At 45.0% G+C, this 14,586-nt stretch overlaps 1 protein-coding gene across 1 annotated transcript; it reads right to left on the bottom strand.

The window, feature by feature from the left end:
* Window positions 1–375: 375 nt before the first annotated feature.
* POLR1B (RNA polymerase I subunit B) lies at window positions 376–14,423 on the bottom strand. Its single transcript, XM_021534863.3, has 15 exons — window positions 14,280–14,423; window positions 14,035–14,202; window positions 11,927–12,073; window positions 10,956–11,088; window positions 9,790–9,926; window positions 9,088–9,311; window positions 8,194–8,365; window positions 7,133–7,304; window positions 6,106–6,387; window positions 5,397–5,530; window positions 4,798–4,968; window positions 4,029–4,185; window positions 3,234–3,430; window positions 2,591–2,844; window positions 376–1,990 (listed from the first exon to the last, which is right to left on the bottom strand). Exons 1-15 carry the CDS (start codon window positions 14,421–14,423, stop codon window positions 1,111–1,113), a joined length of 3,372 nt encoding a protein of 1,123 aa, XP_021390538.2. The 3' UTR covers window positions 376–1,110.
* Window positions 14,424–14,586: the final 163 nt, after the last annotated feature.

The raw sequence follows: 14,586 nt of genomic DNA on the forward strand, positions 1-14,586 counted from the left end.
GGGGCCGCCGCTCCTTCCCGGCCGCGCCACCGAGCGAGTCCCGGCCCCGGGGGCGCTGCGGCCCGTGCGGGAACCGCCGGGCGTGCGGCACATCCGCACCTCTTCCCCGGGCACACCCCCACCGCCTCCCGCCTGCCGAGCCCCCAGAGCACCCCCCGGCCCAGCCGGCAGGTGAGGAAGAAACTGCACAAGAACTCTGGGCCGTACCGCAGGGTACGGCTGTGCCCGGGACACACGCTCGGCCCTGCGGTGGCTGGGGCAGGCAGAGGGGAACGGACGACACCTGGGACAGGCTAGGGTGGCAGCTGCTGTGGACTTAAGGGGAGGACGAGCTTCAGTCCTACAATATCCATGCTGCACAAGCATGAGCCAGACTGGAAACGCATCTGCTTTATTCTTCCTCAACCAAACACACCAAAACAAACTCCAAACCCCAGCACCGCTGGGCTTGGTGACACCAAGCACTTCCAGAACGCACCTGGCAGAACCAAATGCACCAAAACAAACTCCAAACCCCAGCACCGCTGGGCTTGGGTGACACCAAACACTTCCAGGACGCACCTGGCAGGACAACCTTGATTACTTGCAGTCAAGGCTGTGTCTTCATGCAGCAGAACTTCGTGCCACCTTCTTTATGACTCAAGGCACATTAATTGAAATAAAGAAAAAACGTACAATAATTTCAACACAAACCCATCATTAAGGCATACGTTTTCCAAAGATTTTTCTTGAAAAAAACGAGGAAATTTTTTTGGTGATGATTTCCAGCATTCACTTCATGCTGTTTTATGACCTCCTCATACCTACAGTTCAGCCTGAATTCAAAGAACCCAGTCACTCTCAACCCAGGAGCTTGGGTGGAGCAGCAATATTGCCTGATTTTCATACCCATCTGAATAGCTGGTGATCCTTTGGGAAGTCCAAACAAACCAACAGAGCCACCTTTCCTTGCCCTACAACTTGGCAAGCACCATATCGCAATACAAACATCAAAATAATCTTGAATTCTTTTGAAGAACCTGAGAACTAACTTAATACCCGAAACTCAGGGAAAAGGACAACTTCGTATGTGCCTTCTCCCCGCAACTATTCATCATACCAAGGACCAAGCTACTCCACGTTGAGCTTTGTTTTTATGTTCATGGCTGCCAGCTCAGCCACGAAGTAGCGGAAGACATGGGGCACAGGGACAACCTCGATGGTGTCCACCTCACTGCAGATGGAGCAGGAATACCTCCTGCTGCTGGTCACAGAGGAGCGGGACAGTTTCTCCAGCACAGGGGATGTCATGCTGCCGCAGCTTGTGCACACGTAGGCTACGGAGCCGTCGGAGCAGTTGAACAGGCGATCCTGCAGCAGGAAGGACGTGCCATGGGCCAGCAGAGCATCCCGTTCCATCTCGCCGAAGCGGATCCCACCTTCCACGTTCCTGCCCTTGACAGGCTGGTTGGTGACAGCATCTCGGGGCCCCGTGGTCCTCACCTGGAACTTGTCAGAGACCATGTGGCGCAGACGCTGGTAGTACACCACCCCCACAAAGATGTCAGCCTCCAGCTCCACCCCGCTGATGCCGCTGTACATCTTTTCTGTGCCAAAGAAGTTGTAACCTGCGCTTGCTAAAGTCTCACCAAAGTATTTCAGAGCAGACTTCTTCTCGGTGAAGGTGAAGGGAGTGGCATCATAGGAGACCCCATGTAGGGCTGCTGACTTCCCTGCCATGCTCTCAATTAACATCCCAATGGTCATGCGGGAGGGAAAGCCGTGAGGGTTGAAGAGGATGTCTGGAACCATCCCATTCTCTGTGAAGGGCATGTCCTCGACGGGCCAGAGCTGGCTCAGGATACCTTTCTGTCCGTGACGGCTGGCAAATTTGTCTCCAATAGTGGGATTTCGGGGAACCCTCACAGTGATGCAAACCTTCTTGAACTTCCCAGTGCCACGGTCATTGCTGCACAATCTAACGTTGTCCACAATGCCCACTTCCTTACTCCTGTGTAAGTGGAGGAACAATCATAGCAAAGGTGTCAGGCTTGATAATAATATCAATAATATTATAATATACTATAATAATAATAATGCATCCCACTGCCATTTCTATTGTGTTAAGGCAGCAGCCCCTCTCCCTACCACCAATAAACTCACACCATACTGATGGGATCCCAAAATAAAGAACTTGATGCTGTTCTTCAGTAGAGAGGGAAGTTCAGAACAGAAAGGGCAAAGTGTGAGCTTTGACAAGTGTCTTGCTCAGGGTTGTGCTTCTTCTATAGATGAGCCCTCAGCCTGATATTCCATGTGCCAGGGGTCTGCTGCAGGCTTGTTTAACTGTTATCATGTCCACATACAACCAGCACAGGCAAATCACAAAAAAAAAAAAAAAAATTCTCCTGGGACAAGCCAGCTCTGCAGAACACACTGGCTTAGAGAAAAGATGTGATATATGTCTGGGAGTCACCTACAGCATGAACTTTATGCTCTCTGTCATGCCATGGACACTATTATGTGAGGAGAAAAGGGAACATCTGTAGGGGAAGGGCCAACTGCTCTCCCCACGGGGTGAGCAGAGCCAGGAGCGACAGGCTGTACTTACGGATAGTACACAGTGAAGGTCTCCCCTGTGTTGAGGTTCATGAAGCTGTAGAAGGGATCCCCAGGCTGCAGGATAGACCCAACAAAAGGCAGTCCATCAGCATCCAGCTTCTCCCCAATGTTTGGATCGCCAGGCTTGATGCCAAATACTAAATTATCTCCTGCCCTGCTGGCTTTAAGGGAAAGGTCAATGCTCTCCGCCTTGATAACACTTCCATAAGCAAATCCTCTCTGCCAGGAAGATTTATTTACAATCTAAAAGGGAGAAACAAAAGCCTGTTAAAGACTTGCTGATAACTTCAAAAAAGAAAACATTTACAAAGGTAAGCATCAGATCAAAATGGGAACATTGCCTTTTTAAAGTTTCCCAGTAAGTCACCATTCCAAAAAGCTCAAGCCTCATGTAACCCCAGTATTTTAAAAAGCTGGAAGACCATGGCCTTGGACAAACGAAGCTCTGCTCTACTCCCAGAACACCCAGCTGTAACAACACAACCACTGTGCTGCTGAATCTGCTCAAAAGGTGTGAGGACCAGCAGAGAAAGAAAGTGGGGTTTTTCTAGCTGAGTGTCACCCCTACTCCCAGTGCCCCACATCAAATTCCTTCACAGGACAGCAGGATTTTTTCCCTTCTGGTGGCTTACCATTGCATCTTCCATGTCATAGCCACTGTAGGAGATGACAGCCACGATGGAATTGGTGCCAACAGGATAGCTGTCCATCCCATAATAGTCATACATGCTGGGCCTCACCAGAGGGCTCTGAGGGGTGTGCAGGTGGTACAGCTTGTTATCTGAGCGATCCTTGTAGTTGTAAACAGGAAACCCCATAGTCTGCTTTCCTGGAGGGAAGGAGGGAAACTTGGATTTATTCCTCTGTGTATCTTGTTAAGAAAAAAAGCTGGAAATACATACAAATTTAGAGGGATTATCAATCTTAACTCCCTTGGAATTTAATAATTGCCCTAAGCCCAGCTCTAATTTTTCTATGAACCACAATACACAATGCCTTTCACAGCATTTCATAAGGACTACATCTACTTTTATTTTCTCTTCTGCAATTTCAAAATTCCCATTAAGGTTACTGTGGTCTTTCTGGTTTTGCTTACTTGATTTTTTTTTTTTTTTTTGTGTGTGTTTACTTGTTTTGGAGGGAGATGTATATATGTATATGTGTTTTCTCCCCAGAGTTTCCCAGAGTGAGGCCTATGTTGTGTATTTCCAGGCCAAAAAGCATTTGCTTCTGCAGCATCAATATCCTGCCAAGGGAACTGAGTTTTGAACAGTCATATTGCTAATTGCAGAAAAGTATGAGAAAGAGGCAGTGCTTTAAGGACATCTTTCTGATAATACTGTCAGAAATTCAATATACTAGAGGTGTTATTGAGGTGTCAATCCCTCTGCCCAGTGTCTTGCAGCACTGGGTACTTCAGCACTTACCCATCTGGCACTGGTACATGTTCCGTGGACTTTGGTTGTGGTCAGAAAAGGGAATGAGATTGGCCACCACACTCAAAATGCTGTGAGGGAAGAGTTCCTGGTGAGTGGTCACTCCAGGCACCACCTCTGACTCCAGAGTGGCTACATTCATGAAGATCTGCAAACATCAAATTGGATAATGCTTGTTCACTGCCTTTTTTTAAAGGGAAGGAAACAAAACAAAGCTGTCTCTGATGGCTTTCTGTCCATTTCAGTTTCAGCTGTGGCTGTCGCCTGCACTGCACTGTAGTGTATTAGCAAGAGAAATCAGACAGCAGCTGATAAACTACCTAGCACAGATTAGCTGTAAGGGAAGGAAGCCCGCAAACTTACAAGCCTGAAATATAAAACCGAAGTAATGTATCCTCTTTTCTGTCTCCCACTTTAATAGTTCCAAGTGGATGAGCTCCCCAGCAATCCACTTGGCTGCCCAGGAGCCACTTGGCAAACACAAAGTAACACAAGATGACATAGTACACACAACACAGCAATCCTTTACCTCAAATCTTCACAAAGGTAATACTGAGAGCAGATTTGAAGAGCTCAAAAAGATCTCTACAGTCCAGCTATGACATTTACCAGAAATCAATTTGCAGGAGTGAAAAACCGTCTTTCATCACCTATTCTAGCTCTTCAACACAAGCCTCATCCTCAGCTCCTTTCATAAATATTTACCAAACCCATTTTTGATGCCAGCTATCTCTGCAACATGGGAATATGCAAACCCCACCTGCTCCAGAGTCCCAATCCATTCATTCCTTCCATAGGACAGGTTCCTGACAGGCCGCACCATCCTACAAGGGTTAGTGAAAATGAAGAGTCCAGGATACAGGCTGGGTTTTCCTGTCATTGGGATAAGGACCACTTCTGCCCGTGCAGGAAATCTCTTCTCTTGTGTTATCTGTTGGTGCAAAGAAATAACAATCTAGAAACACTAAATTTAACTAAACTGCATCCACCTGGTCACTCAATGAAAATGTCAACCACAGTTGCAGCCATTAATAAAAAACTATAGAGAAGAGTTTTTAGAAATACATTTTAGAAAAAAACTCCACCAAAAAAATAAAGACAGAATATGTCTTATCTTGCCTTTTCCAAGAAAATGTTCTTTCAAAATCTGTAACTTCATAAACCACCAGATGAAACATATGGATCAATAAAAAAAAGTAACACAAAAGCATACTCCAATACTAATATGCAGCCAAAGACAACTTACTGGGTTAAAAAAAAAAAAAAAAAAGAAGCCTAAGAAGTTCAAAACATTCCTATTTTTGACCACTGTATGTTGAAGACGTTTAGCTAAGAAACATTTCAAACAAGACAACAAACCTTGAAACGACGGAGAGTTTGTGCAATCTCGGGAGCCAGTTCCTGCTCTACCCAGCCCACCATGGAACCATCCAGCACAACTCTGTAGCATTCTGAGTAAGGCCGGCTTGGAGCTGCATCAATGGGGGTGACACCTGTGGCAAGAGGGGGTTGATGGACGGAACGGCCAAAAACAAGCAAACAAAACACAGAAGTTACTGCATGTCTCAGTTCACACCTAGACATCAAAAAATTCTTGGCAAAACCATAGACAGGTTCAATGGAAAATGAAAAACATTTACAACTTAGAATGTCACTCCCCTATCCCTTTTTCTTACTGAAATAAGGATTCTTATTATTGTGGTAATCGTAAATGAACTTCAGTTCAAGTCAAGTCATTACAAAGTTACTACTTAGTCCAGTTTTTCAGAGCTGTAAGAAATTCCTTGTGCAATTCCTTGTGCTTCAGTGAACATCCTCACACTACAACACACAGCCGAGAGACACTGACATTGAATTTTGACACTGACATTGACAGGCTGATGTGCCTGTACAAGCAATGTGTTATTTACCACTAAGCAGAAGCCTAGTAAGTACAGGTCAAACTTGATTTCACTTCTCAACTGGGCAGTGTGCTGTGATGCTGTGTGAAAAAGCCTTCCCAGGCACGGGGCTGCAGGGCAGGGAGGTAAAAAAGGAGAACACAAACCATCAGGTCAGTGAAACATACCCAGGGAACATAACAAAGGTGGAATGTCTCTCACGGGCACCATCTCAGTGACAATTTCACACAGAGCTGTCATGTGGTTCATCAGCCCACAGGGCTCTCCGTCCGGGGTGTCCACAGGGCACAGGAAGCCCCAGGATTCGGGCAGCAGCTTGCGGACAGTCGTGGTTCTCATCTGGGAAAACGCTGCCCCTCTGTGTATGCAGCGGAAGTGGGAGAGGTAGCGGATGAAATTCAGCTTGTCCCCCACCACACAGAGACCACTGGCCTGCAACATGCCCAGCCCTAGGGAACAAAGGGAAGATTTATGTCAGGAACTCATCCAGCTTTAAGAAACACAGGATGATGTTACAAGACAGTTTCTTATTTTTCACAACCCCTAAAGATGCTCACATTGGATCCCAACAAGACAGGACCATGTGCACAGGCAACTCAGTGACCTGTAAGAGACCTAGAGACTTTAAATTCCAAGCTATTCCTTAAAATCTAGTTCCTTTTACAAATATGTGGAAGTAATTGCCAGTGAAGCAAACAGGAATTTGCAGCTGGTATGTTTTACCAAAATTCTGCAGGTCTTTAACCTAACTTCATTTCCTAGTATGACACACTGTCATACTGGACACTTCAGAGAAGCATCAAGTAAGTCTGAATATACATCAGCAAACCAGTTTCTCATCATTTAAGCTCATATGACTAAAGGAGAAATAATCTTTGGGAAAGCAAATCTAATTATTATCACTGTTTTGAACAATGGTAAATTTCATTTCAACTGTTCATCTGGGTAGAGGCTTTGCTCTCATAACTAACCTGTTCTATACCATGCACAATGCCTACGCTTGTGCATAAATCTTGTCTTTTTCCTTAACTATCCCTTTCTTCAAATCCCTTTTAGCAATTCAGTTACAGTGTATAATGTCTGCCTACAAGCAGTTGTTTCCAGTTGTTTCCAAAGAGCTCAATTTCACATTGTTCCTCATTCTGTTTTATGGGAAAAAAAGGAAAAAAAGACACCTTAAGCCTGCAGATTTACCTGTTTTAGACCTCAGGTTACCAGTTGCAAGCAGATACTCAAATGGCTTGGTAAAGTCTGGTGCCAGGCTGAATGCCTTCACCAGGCTGTCTGTATTTAGGGTGACATCTGCCTTTTCTGCTCTTTTCTCCAAAACAAACCTAACAGACTGCAGCCAGGTTTCAAGCCTCTCCTACGGTTTAAAATGAGAGATTTAAAATTAATACAGAACAGGAAAGGCTCAAATTAGAACATCAGTTCTAATCTAGCACATCAGCTGCACATGCTACAGAACTCCTCTGAAATTAGCATGATTGACAACTTTTAAGGAACTGACAGTTTTCCAGACTTATTTCCAGCACTGACTTCATTCTGTCGAGATGCTGATGGTATATGTCAACATAGAACTAAAAGGAAAACACCCACCCAACAGCTTGGCAATCACTTCCACCCAGAATGGTGATGAGTCTGGCAAATGAAGTACAATAAGAGAATTTCATAAATTCATAAAGCACAGACAATCCAAAGCATAAATAGTACCTATAATCTGACCACAAAGACAACTCTGTATGCAGTGTACACTGTGTCTACTGTATGTTTTAGACTATTTAGGATCTTAGGATTGAAAAAAAAGGGGCTGTTAACTTTCCTGCTGATCTGACAGCAAGGGCTAGGCAGGAAAACAGTTTTTTCTGGTTCCTAGTAGATGTTTTTTATAGCACAAAAATGCCTCTCCAAGTTAATTTTCAAATCACTCAAGTAGTAGAGACATTTTTATAGTCTTTGTACAAAACTAAAGAAATGCTAAAGAAAATTCTGACTAAAGGGGAAAAAATATTAAGAATTATGTAATAACTCAGGGGAGCATCTTATCAGGGGATGAGAACTACTATTCCACAGTGAATTTCTTGGGACATTCAAGCTTCTGAACACCACTACTCTCCTCCCAGAATCCTAAAATTTGTTATCCCTATAAAATGAATTGGAATAGATTAGTAGTAAGTTACCTGTTTAAATCAGAAGCATGTTACCAACTTTCTGATCCGTAAAGAAATGTAAAGACATGGGAGCCATGACCTTACCTTTAAGAACATAAGGAAGAGCTGTCCTGGGGTAAGCACCTCGTGATTCATAAGACTGTCTGGATTATCTTCCATGCATTCCCCTTTGGCAAAAGCATAGAGCTTCTGGGTCATCATACAGAGCAGGTAGAACTTTTCAGTTCTATTGGTCAGGTGAATACAGATACAATTGCTGAAGGGAGAGAAAGAAGAAGGACAACTACCATAATCTCTTCATGCTAGCTTCATGTTCTTCAAGTGTCTCCTAAATAATTGTAAACCAATTTTTTAAAAATAAAAGCCTAATAAGGCTAGTAGACGTAAACTACAAAACTTTTCTGTTAGCACTATCAGTGTCCTGCCACAGGAACTCCAAATCTCCACTGCTATTAAGCCATGTATGGAAAACTGTGGGCTGAGCAACAGTCCAGCACAAACGAAAAAAGGAAAACCACACCTAATTCCTAAAGCTGGAAGAAGAACAAACACCTACTTTACCAGAAAAATTAATTTTTTTAGTTGAATGCCTGCCACACTGACAGTCTCAAAGCCAATCTTTCCACTGCTTTCTAACTTATTTAATGAAAGAAGATTTTAAAGCATCTCTTTTCTGCCATTTCAGAAGATAAAAATTATTCAGAGTTGACAGAGATTGTGTAAAACTGATAATAAACTGCAGTATTTCTGTTCACCAAATGGATCCTCAAGCAGTCACAGAGCTAGCTTTAACCTTCTCTTCCTCAACCTTTGTTTTTCATCAATGACATGACAAAGATCTAAAAAAAACCTGCCACCCTCTTGTGAAATTGTTTTGGGAATACTTGTATCAGTCCATTAAAATACATATCATCATAATACTCTCACATATGCTTATAAATTCAACACAATGACACTGGATCACAGCCACATACAGACCTCAGAATGAAATCTGCAGCCTGTTCATTGCTGTACCACTCAGGCAGGTTGAGTTTCACTCTGAAGCTCTTTCCCAGGTAATCCAGGACGTTTTGCTGTGTCAAACAGCCAGCATCCACCACCGCTCTCATCATCTCAGTAACACAGTTCGCATAAAAGGTGTCATCTTCCCTTCCTTTCACCAACTCTTCAAAAATCTGGTAGTCTGGGAAATTAACCAATGCCTGAGAGACAGTTTATTAGATCATAAAAATGAGGCCCATAACATCATCTGTCGACAATATATGGCTAAAGAACTAAGGTGGTATACACTAACCCCTGATTTAGGTTTTCAGTGCTCTAGATATGCCCTTCCACAATGAAAACTGCAAAATGCTCTGGGTTTGAGATCCTTAGAGAGTAATGCAGGGGATATTCATGCACTGATAATGATCTCCATCCAGACCATACATTAGAAAAACCCCACAAAACCATGAGCGTGTGACTCTCCTCTCTTCTCTTGTCCCTACAGACACTTTCTCTGCTGCAGACTATTTGATTACAGTGTTACACAGTTTGGATGACCTTTCTCTAATGAGGATTAGAAGGCTGACTGAAAATACTCCAAGTGGAATTAGCTTTTTCTCGTTAACTTAAAATAAAAATGCTTTGCAAAACTTCTGCATTTATTCAATATAGAAATGACAAGCATTCATTGCTTACCTTCAGAGCAAATCCCAAGGGGAGGAAGAACAACTCTTTGCGAAAAATGAAATTCACCATGACACAGCCATTTTCCAAGTAGTGAAGGTTCATATTTATTGCAGTATGCTCATCCTTGACACAGTGCATCACCACCCCTGCAAAAGACACAACATCAGCATAAGCTGCACAAAACCAAGTGGCTGCTGTGTCATGTTCAAGGAGGTGCGAGACAATTCATGAGAGAAACTTTGGTACTTGATGGCTGAGAACATGAGGCAGATTGCTCACTTCACTGTCAGTGTGCCACTTCAAATAAATACATGACCTCAAGTCAGCTCTTAGCTAAAGAGGGCTGCGTCTCAGGACAGCCAGTACATTTGCTGAGAGGTCTGGAAGATGCACAGTTTGTAAAGAAAGATCCAGGCCTCAACTATCCTGTCTATAACCTTTGGTTGTAGGACAGAGTAACATACAAATAGTGCTCCTAATGGCACTCTTATCTCTGTGTTTGGGTGGCTGTGCAGCAGCAGTGTTTCCTGATCCAGCTCCACACTCCCATCTGCAGGACAAAGAAAAATAAAACAAAAAAAGGACCATCTAAACTGGCACTGACTTGAAATAAACCAGCATGGGACTACAGTGTGTGTTCAAGCAACATGGTCCAGTCAAATCAGCAACTGGCAATATGCTATTACATTTAAAATGCTATTTAACATTTGCTAGCTCAACTCAATTTTAAAGTGATTTTGCTGAGTATACATTGACAAAAGGAAGGTATAGTCATGAAGCTAGTTTACTCTGCCTCCTGAATATTAAATCTGCCACCATGAAGTCTGGACAAAATCAGTGAAATTATGTCACTGGATTACACAATGACTTGTACTGAAAGTGGGGTTTTAGTTACACCTTCCACACAACAAAAGGTGACAGGTACTGTAAAGCCTGGAATAAAATCTCCTTGCTTCCCATGGGTAGCTCAGACAGTTCCCACAAGGCAAGTCCCTGCTTCTTGCTTGTACCATCATGGTGGCGTGTTTACCCTTTATTCTTATGTGCAGCAAAAAATATTAACATTACACAAGAACTGTAACAAAACAAACTACCAAAATTCAACTACAGATGGTCAGTCCTGTTTGTCCTCAAGCAGTAGTTACTAGGATGCTGCAAGAAACTGCTGAGCTTACCATACTCTGTGAAACCAGGGCCTCTGTTTTTCCACTTTTGTCTTGTCATTGCAAGAGGGAAGTTTCGCCTGGGCATAATCAGCATCCTGATTACTTTTTCTAAGCCATTGATTATAAAGTAGCCTCCCATTTCCTAGCAGGAGAAGTAAAACCATGTTAATATACTTAGAAACTCAGAACTGGCATTGAAAGTGAAAGAAAAAAAATGCCTGTACTGTAGACAAAACCCAAACTTTTAATGGGAAATAGCAAGACATGATTCAGCACTACTTTTTGAAAGGCTACACTCCTTAGCAGGGGTCTATGAAGTATAAATGTAGCAGAATGCAAGGAAAAGGATGCACGTTCCACAATTTAGAGGAAGAAAAAACCTTTGCGATCAATGGAACAACTCTGAATAGCTGACACTAACTTTTTAAAGTAAGCCCTATGAAGTTCTCATTTTGAGTTTATAAACCAGAAGGATTTTCAGAGCAAAAGATATCTGTCTGGTCACATACAAGCTTACTTTTTCAATTTTCTTTTGTAGTTTTCTCTCTCTTTTTTTGTGAGTTCAAAATGCAGTGCTAAATAAGTATGTATTCAATTATACACAGCTAACATGCTACTGGGAAGACAGGGAAAAAGCTGCAGAAGACAACTGGGAATGGAAATGTCTCTTTCAATGCCTATTCTACAAATCTTTCCTCACAGTCCCCTTCACAGCACTCTCAGTTGCTGTGTAGCAGCTGAGAGGTTCTATAACAAAACTGTAGGTATTGACACCAAACAGATCCCTGTGTTCAAGAACAGCCATGGCTGCAACTTCTCAAGCTGCTTCATCAAGCCCCCATAAACAATCTGCTTTCAAGAGAAAATGGAAAGTCAAACTTGAAACAAAATATAAATGTTCAAGCCCTGCAAAGAGAAAGTGGCCTGACAGACTGCTCAGGTAAAACACAGACTTTCCTGACCCTCAAAATCCCCATTACCTCTTCTTCCTCACGATGCTGCATAAGGTCTTGTGGAGAAAAACCATAGAGGTTGCACAATTTGGACTTCACCATGATTGGAATATATCCTAGGGGCTGTTTGATAGTCCCTTGTGGCGTGTCATTCAATGACCAGCTGATGTCGGCCTAAAACAACACAACACCAACAGTAAGAAAGTAAAGTTGCCCTTTTAATATCTCCTGCTATATTAACTGCACCTTTCATACAACCACAAACAGTTGAACGGACTTGTATCACTGTAAAATGGTAACAATAATAAAAAAAGGAGCCAGTAGATACATGCATGAAGATTACACTCAGGGGAACAGTGAACATAGGTTTACAGAAGAAAATCATACAAGTCTAGAGTCAGGTAAAGAAGCTTCTGGGTGAGTAAACAAAGTTGGTCTAGCCTCCTTTGCCTTCCAGACCCTTCAGCAGAGCAGCCTAAATATAAACAAAACAAACAAAAGGCAGCCACAGGTAAGAAAAGTTCAGAAGGTTAACAGTTAAAAGTAGAAGACAGAAGTGTCGACTAAAAAGACATCCACACTACAGGCATGACAAAATCTTTCCTTTCTTCACCTAGCACATTTGTGAGTGATCTTAAAAGCAAGAAAGAAAAGCATGCAGGAAAAAAAAATTTATTAACAAGTTCTGGCAGTGGGTCTGCAGGAAGACTGTGGGAGCAAAGAATCCTAACTTTACATGCAGAATGATGGGCTTTGAAAGAGCTGCTGTCCTGCAGGAAAGAAACATTATTACTGCAACACAGGAACGTGAGTTCAGCATCTGGCAGCAGCAAACATGAATAACAGTCTCAGAAACTACTGGAAAAGGGAAGGGAAATGCTACTGTGCCTCTTTAAATCCACGGGGCAGCCTTACACAGGCACTGCTACAGCCTGGTCTACACCTGAAGTGATGACTAAGGGTCTACAGCTGCTCAGTAGACTGGGGCTCACATCCTACTCTGGGGCAGTGGGAACTGAGGGAGGGATATGGAGTTAAGGCAGCACAGTGGAAACAGGGAATGGTTACTGACTGTTTTCTGCTGTGCATGGGCAGGGAAGGGGAGATGTTAACCTCTCCCAGCACAAGATAATGCCTTTTCACTCAAGACACAGCAAACTGTTCTAACTGCTCCAAGCATTCAAAAAATAATTAGACAGACAATGAAAAAAAAAAAGGAAAATAATTCAGGTAAGAAAAATAAAACCAGCTGTAGCTCAGGAAAATCTAAGATCCACTGGGAATACAGCTATGAACAATCTGCACTGTCCCACTTTCATTTTCAGACAAGGTACTGCACTTAGAGTGACTTTCATCATGGCAAGGTATTCAGAGAAATTAAAGGCTGCAGAGAAATTAAAAAAACCAACACAAATGAAAGCAAGCAAAAAAGCTGAAGTTCCAAGCAAGCAGTCCCTTGCACCAGGTGCCTCACATATGCAATCAGTTCAGACACAAGTACATAATTTTAACAGAAAACAGCCACGTGCAATCCTTTCACACTGCAAAGGAAAATATTTGCTGGGGATGCTTCCTCTCCGCGCAAATTACAAAGCTTTTCACAAAAACCATGAACTTGTGAACAGGAGAGATTTATAGCTCTGGACTTCTGTATGGGACCAACGCTGCTTTTGAAACCTAGATTCCTGCAGAAACAAGATTTGGATTATGCTGCTCTCTGGGATGACACGGGTCTCCATCCAAGGACTTGCAAGCTAGCTGGCTGCTTGCAGGGAGAAACAGGAAAGAAGGGCAGCAGGGTCGGGACCGCGACAAGCTTGACGTGCGGGGGAAAAAGAGCGAGGCCGCACATCACCAACACCCCAGAGCCCACGGGGGCAGCGCTCCCTGAACCCCGCGGGAGATCGGAGAGCCGGGAAGGGCCTTTAAATCTACAGCGCAGGGGGATGGGAACACGCGTGTGCAGAGCTCTGCTGGGACAGGAACACGCGTGTGCGGGGATCAGCAGCCCCACAGGGCGGGGACACGCGTGTGCAGAGCTCTGCTGGGACAGGAACACGCGTGTGCGGGGATCAGCAGCCCCACAGGGCGGGGACACGCGTGTGCGGGGACACGCGGTGGGCGCGGGCACTTACGGTGATCCTGCCGCGGTAGGTGCTGCGGACCCCGCGGCACTCCGCTGGGAACACCCTCCTCTCCTGGCACACCGTCCCGGCCGGCACGGCGGGAGGGGTGATGGACACCCCGACCAGCGTCAGCGCCAGCCGGGTGTCCTTCAGCGCGAACTCCACCGAAGGCACCTCCTGCAATGGCACCGGGTTAGGGCGGCGGGGGCGGGAGCGGGCCCGGCGCCGCGCCCCCCGCCCCGCGCCCCCCGCACCTGCACGGCGCGATAGACGCCCTCGCTGACGGCGTAGTTGAAGGACTCGATGTGGGCGCTGGTGAGGTGGCGCTGGGCCGTGCCCCGCCGCGGCCGCCGCAGGCGGTGCGGGTCCGGGCGCGACCCCGTCCCGGCGCCCGCCATGCCGCGCGCTGCTCCTCACGGGAAGCGGCCCGCGGGAAGCGCCGCGTGCGCGCCTCGCGCCGCCTCCCGCGCGTGCGCGCCGCTTCCCGCCCGCTCCCGTCCCCGGAGCCCGCCCCGCCGCTCCGGCCCCCGCGCTGCGCTCCTCCCGACGCGCAGCCCCTGA

The sequence above is a fragment of the Lonchura striata genome, chromosome 3 (genome assembly GCF_046129695.1).
Source record: "Lonchura striata isolate bLonStr1 chromosome 3, bLonStr1.mat, whole genome shotgun sequence".
NCBI classification, from domain to species: Eukaryota; Metazoa; Chordata; class Aves; order Passeriformes; family Estrildidae; genus Lonchura; species Lonchura striata.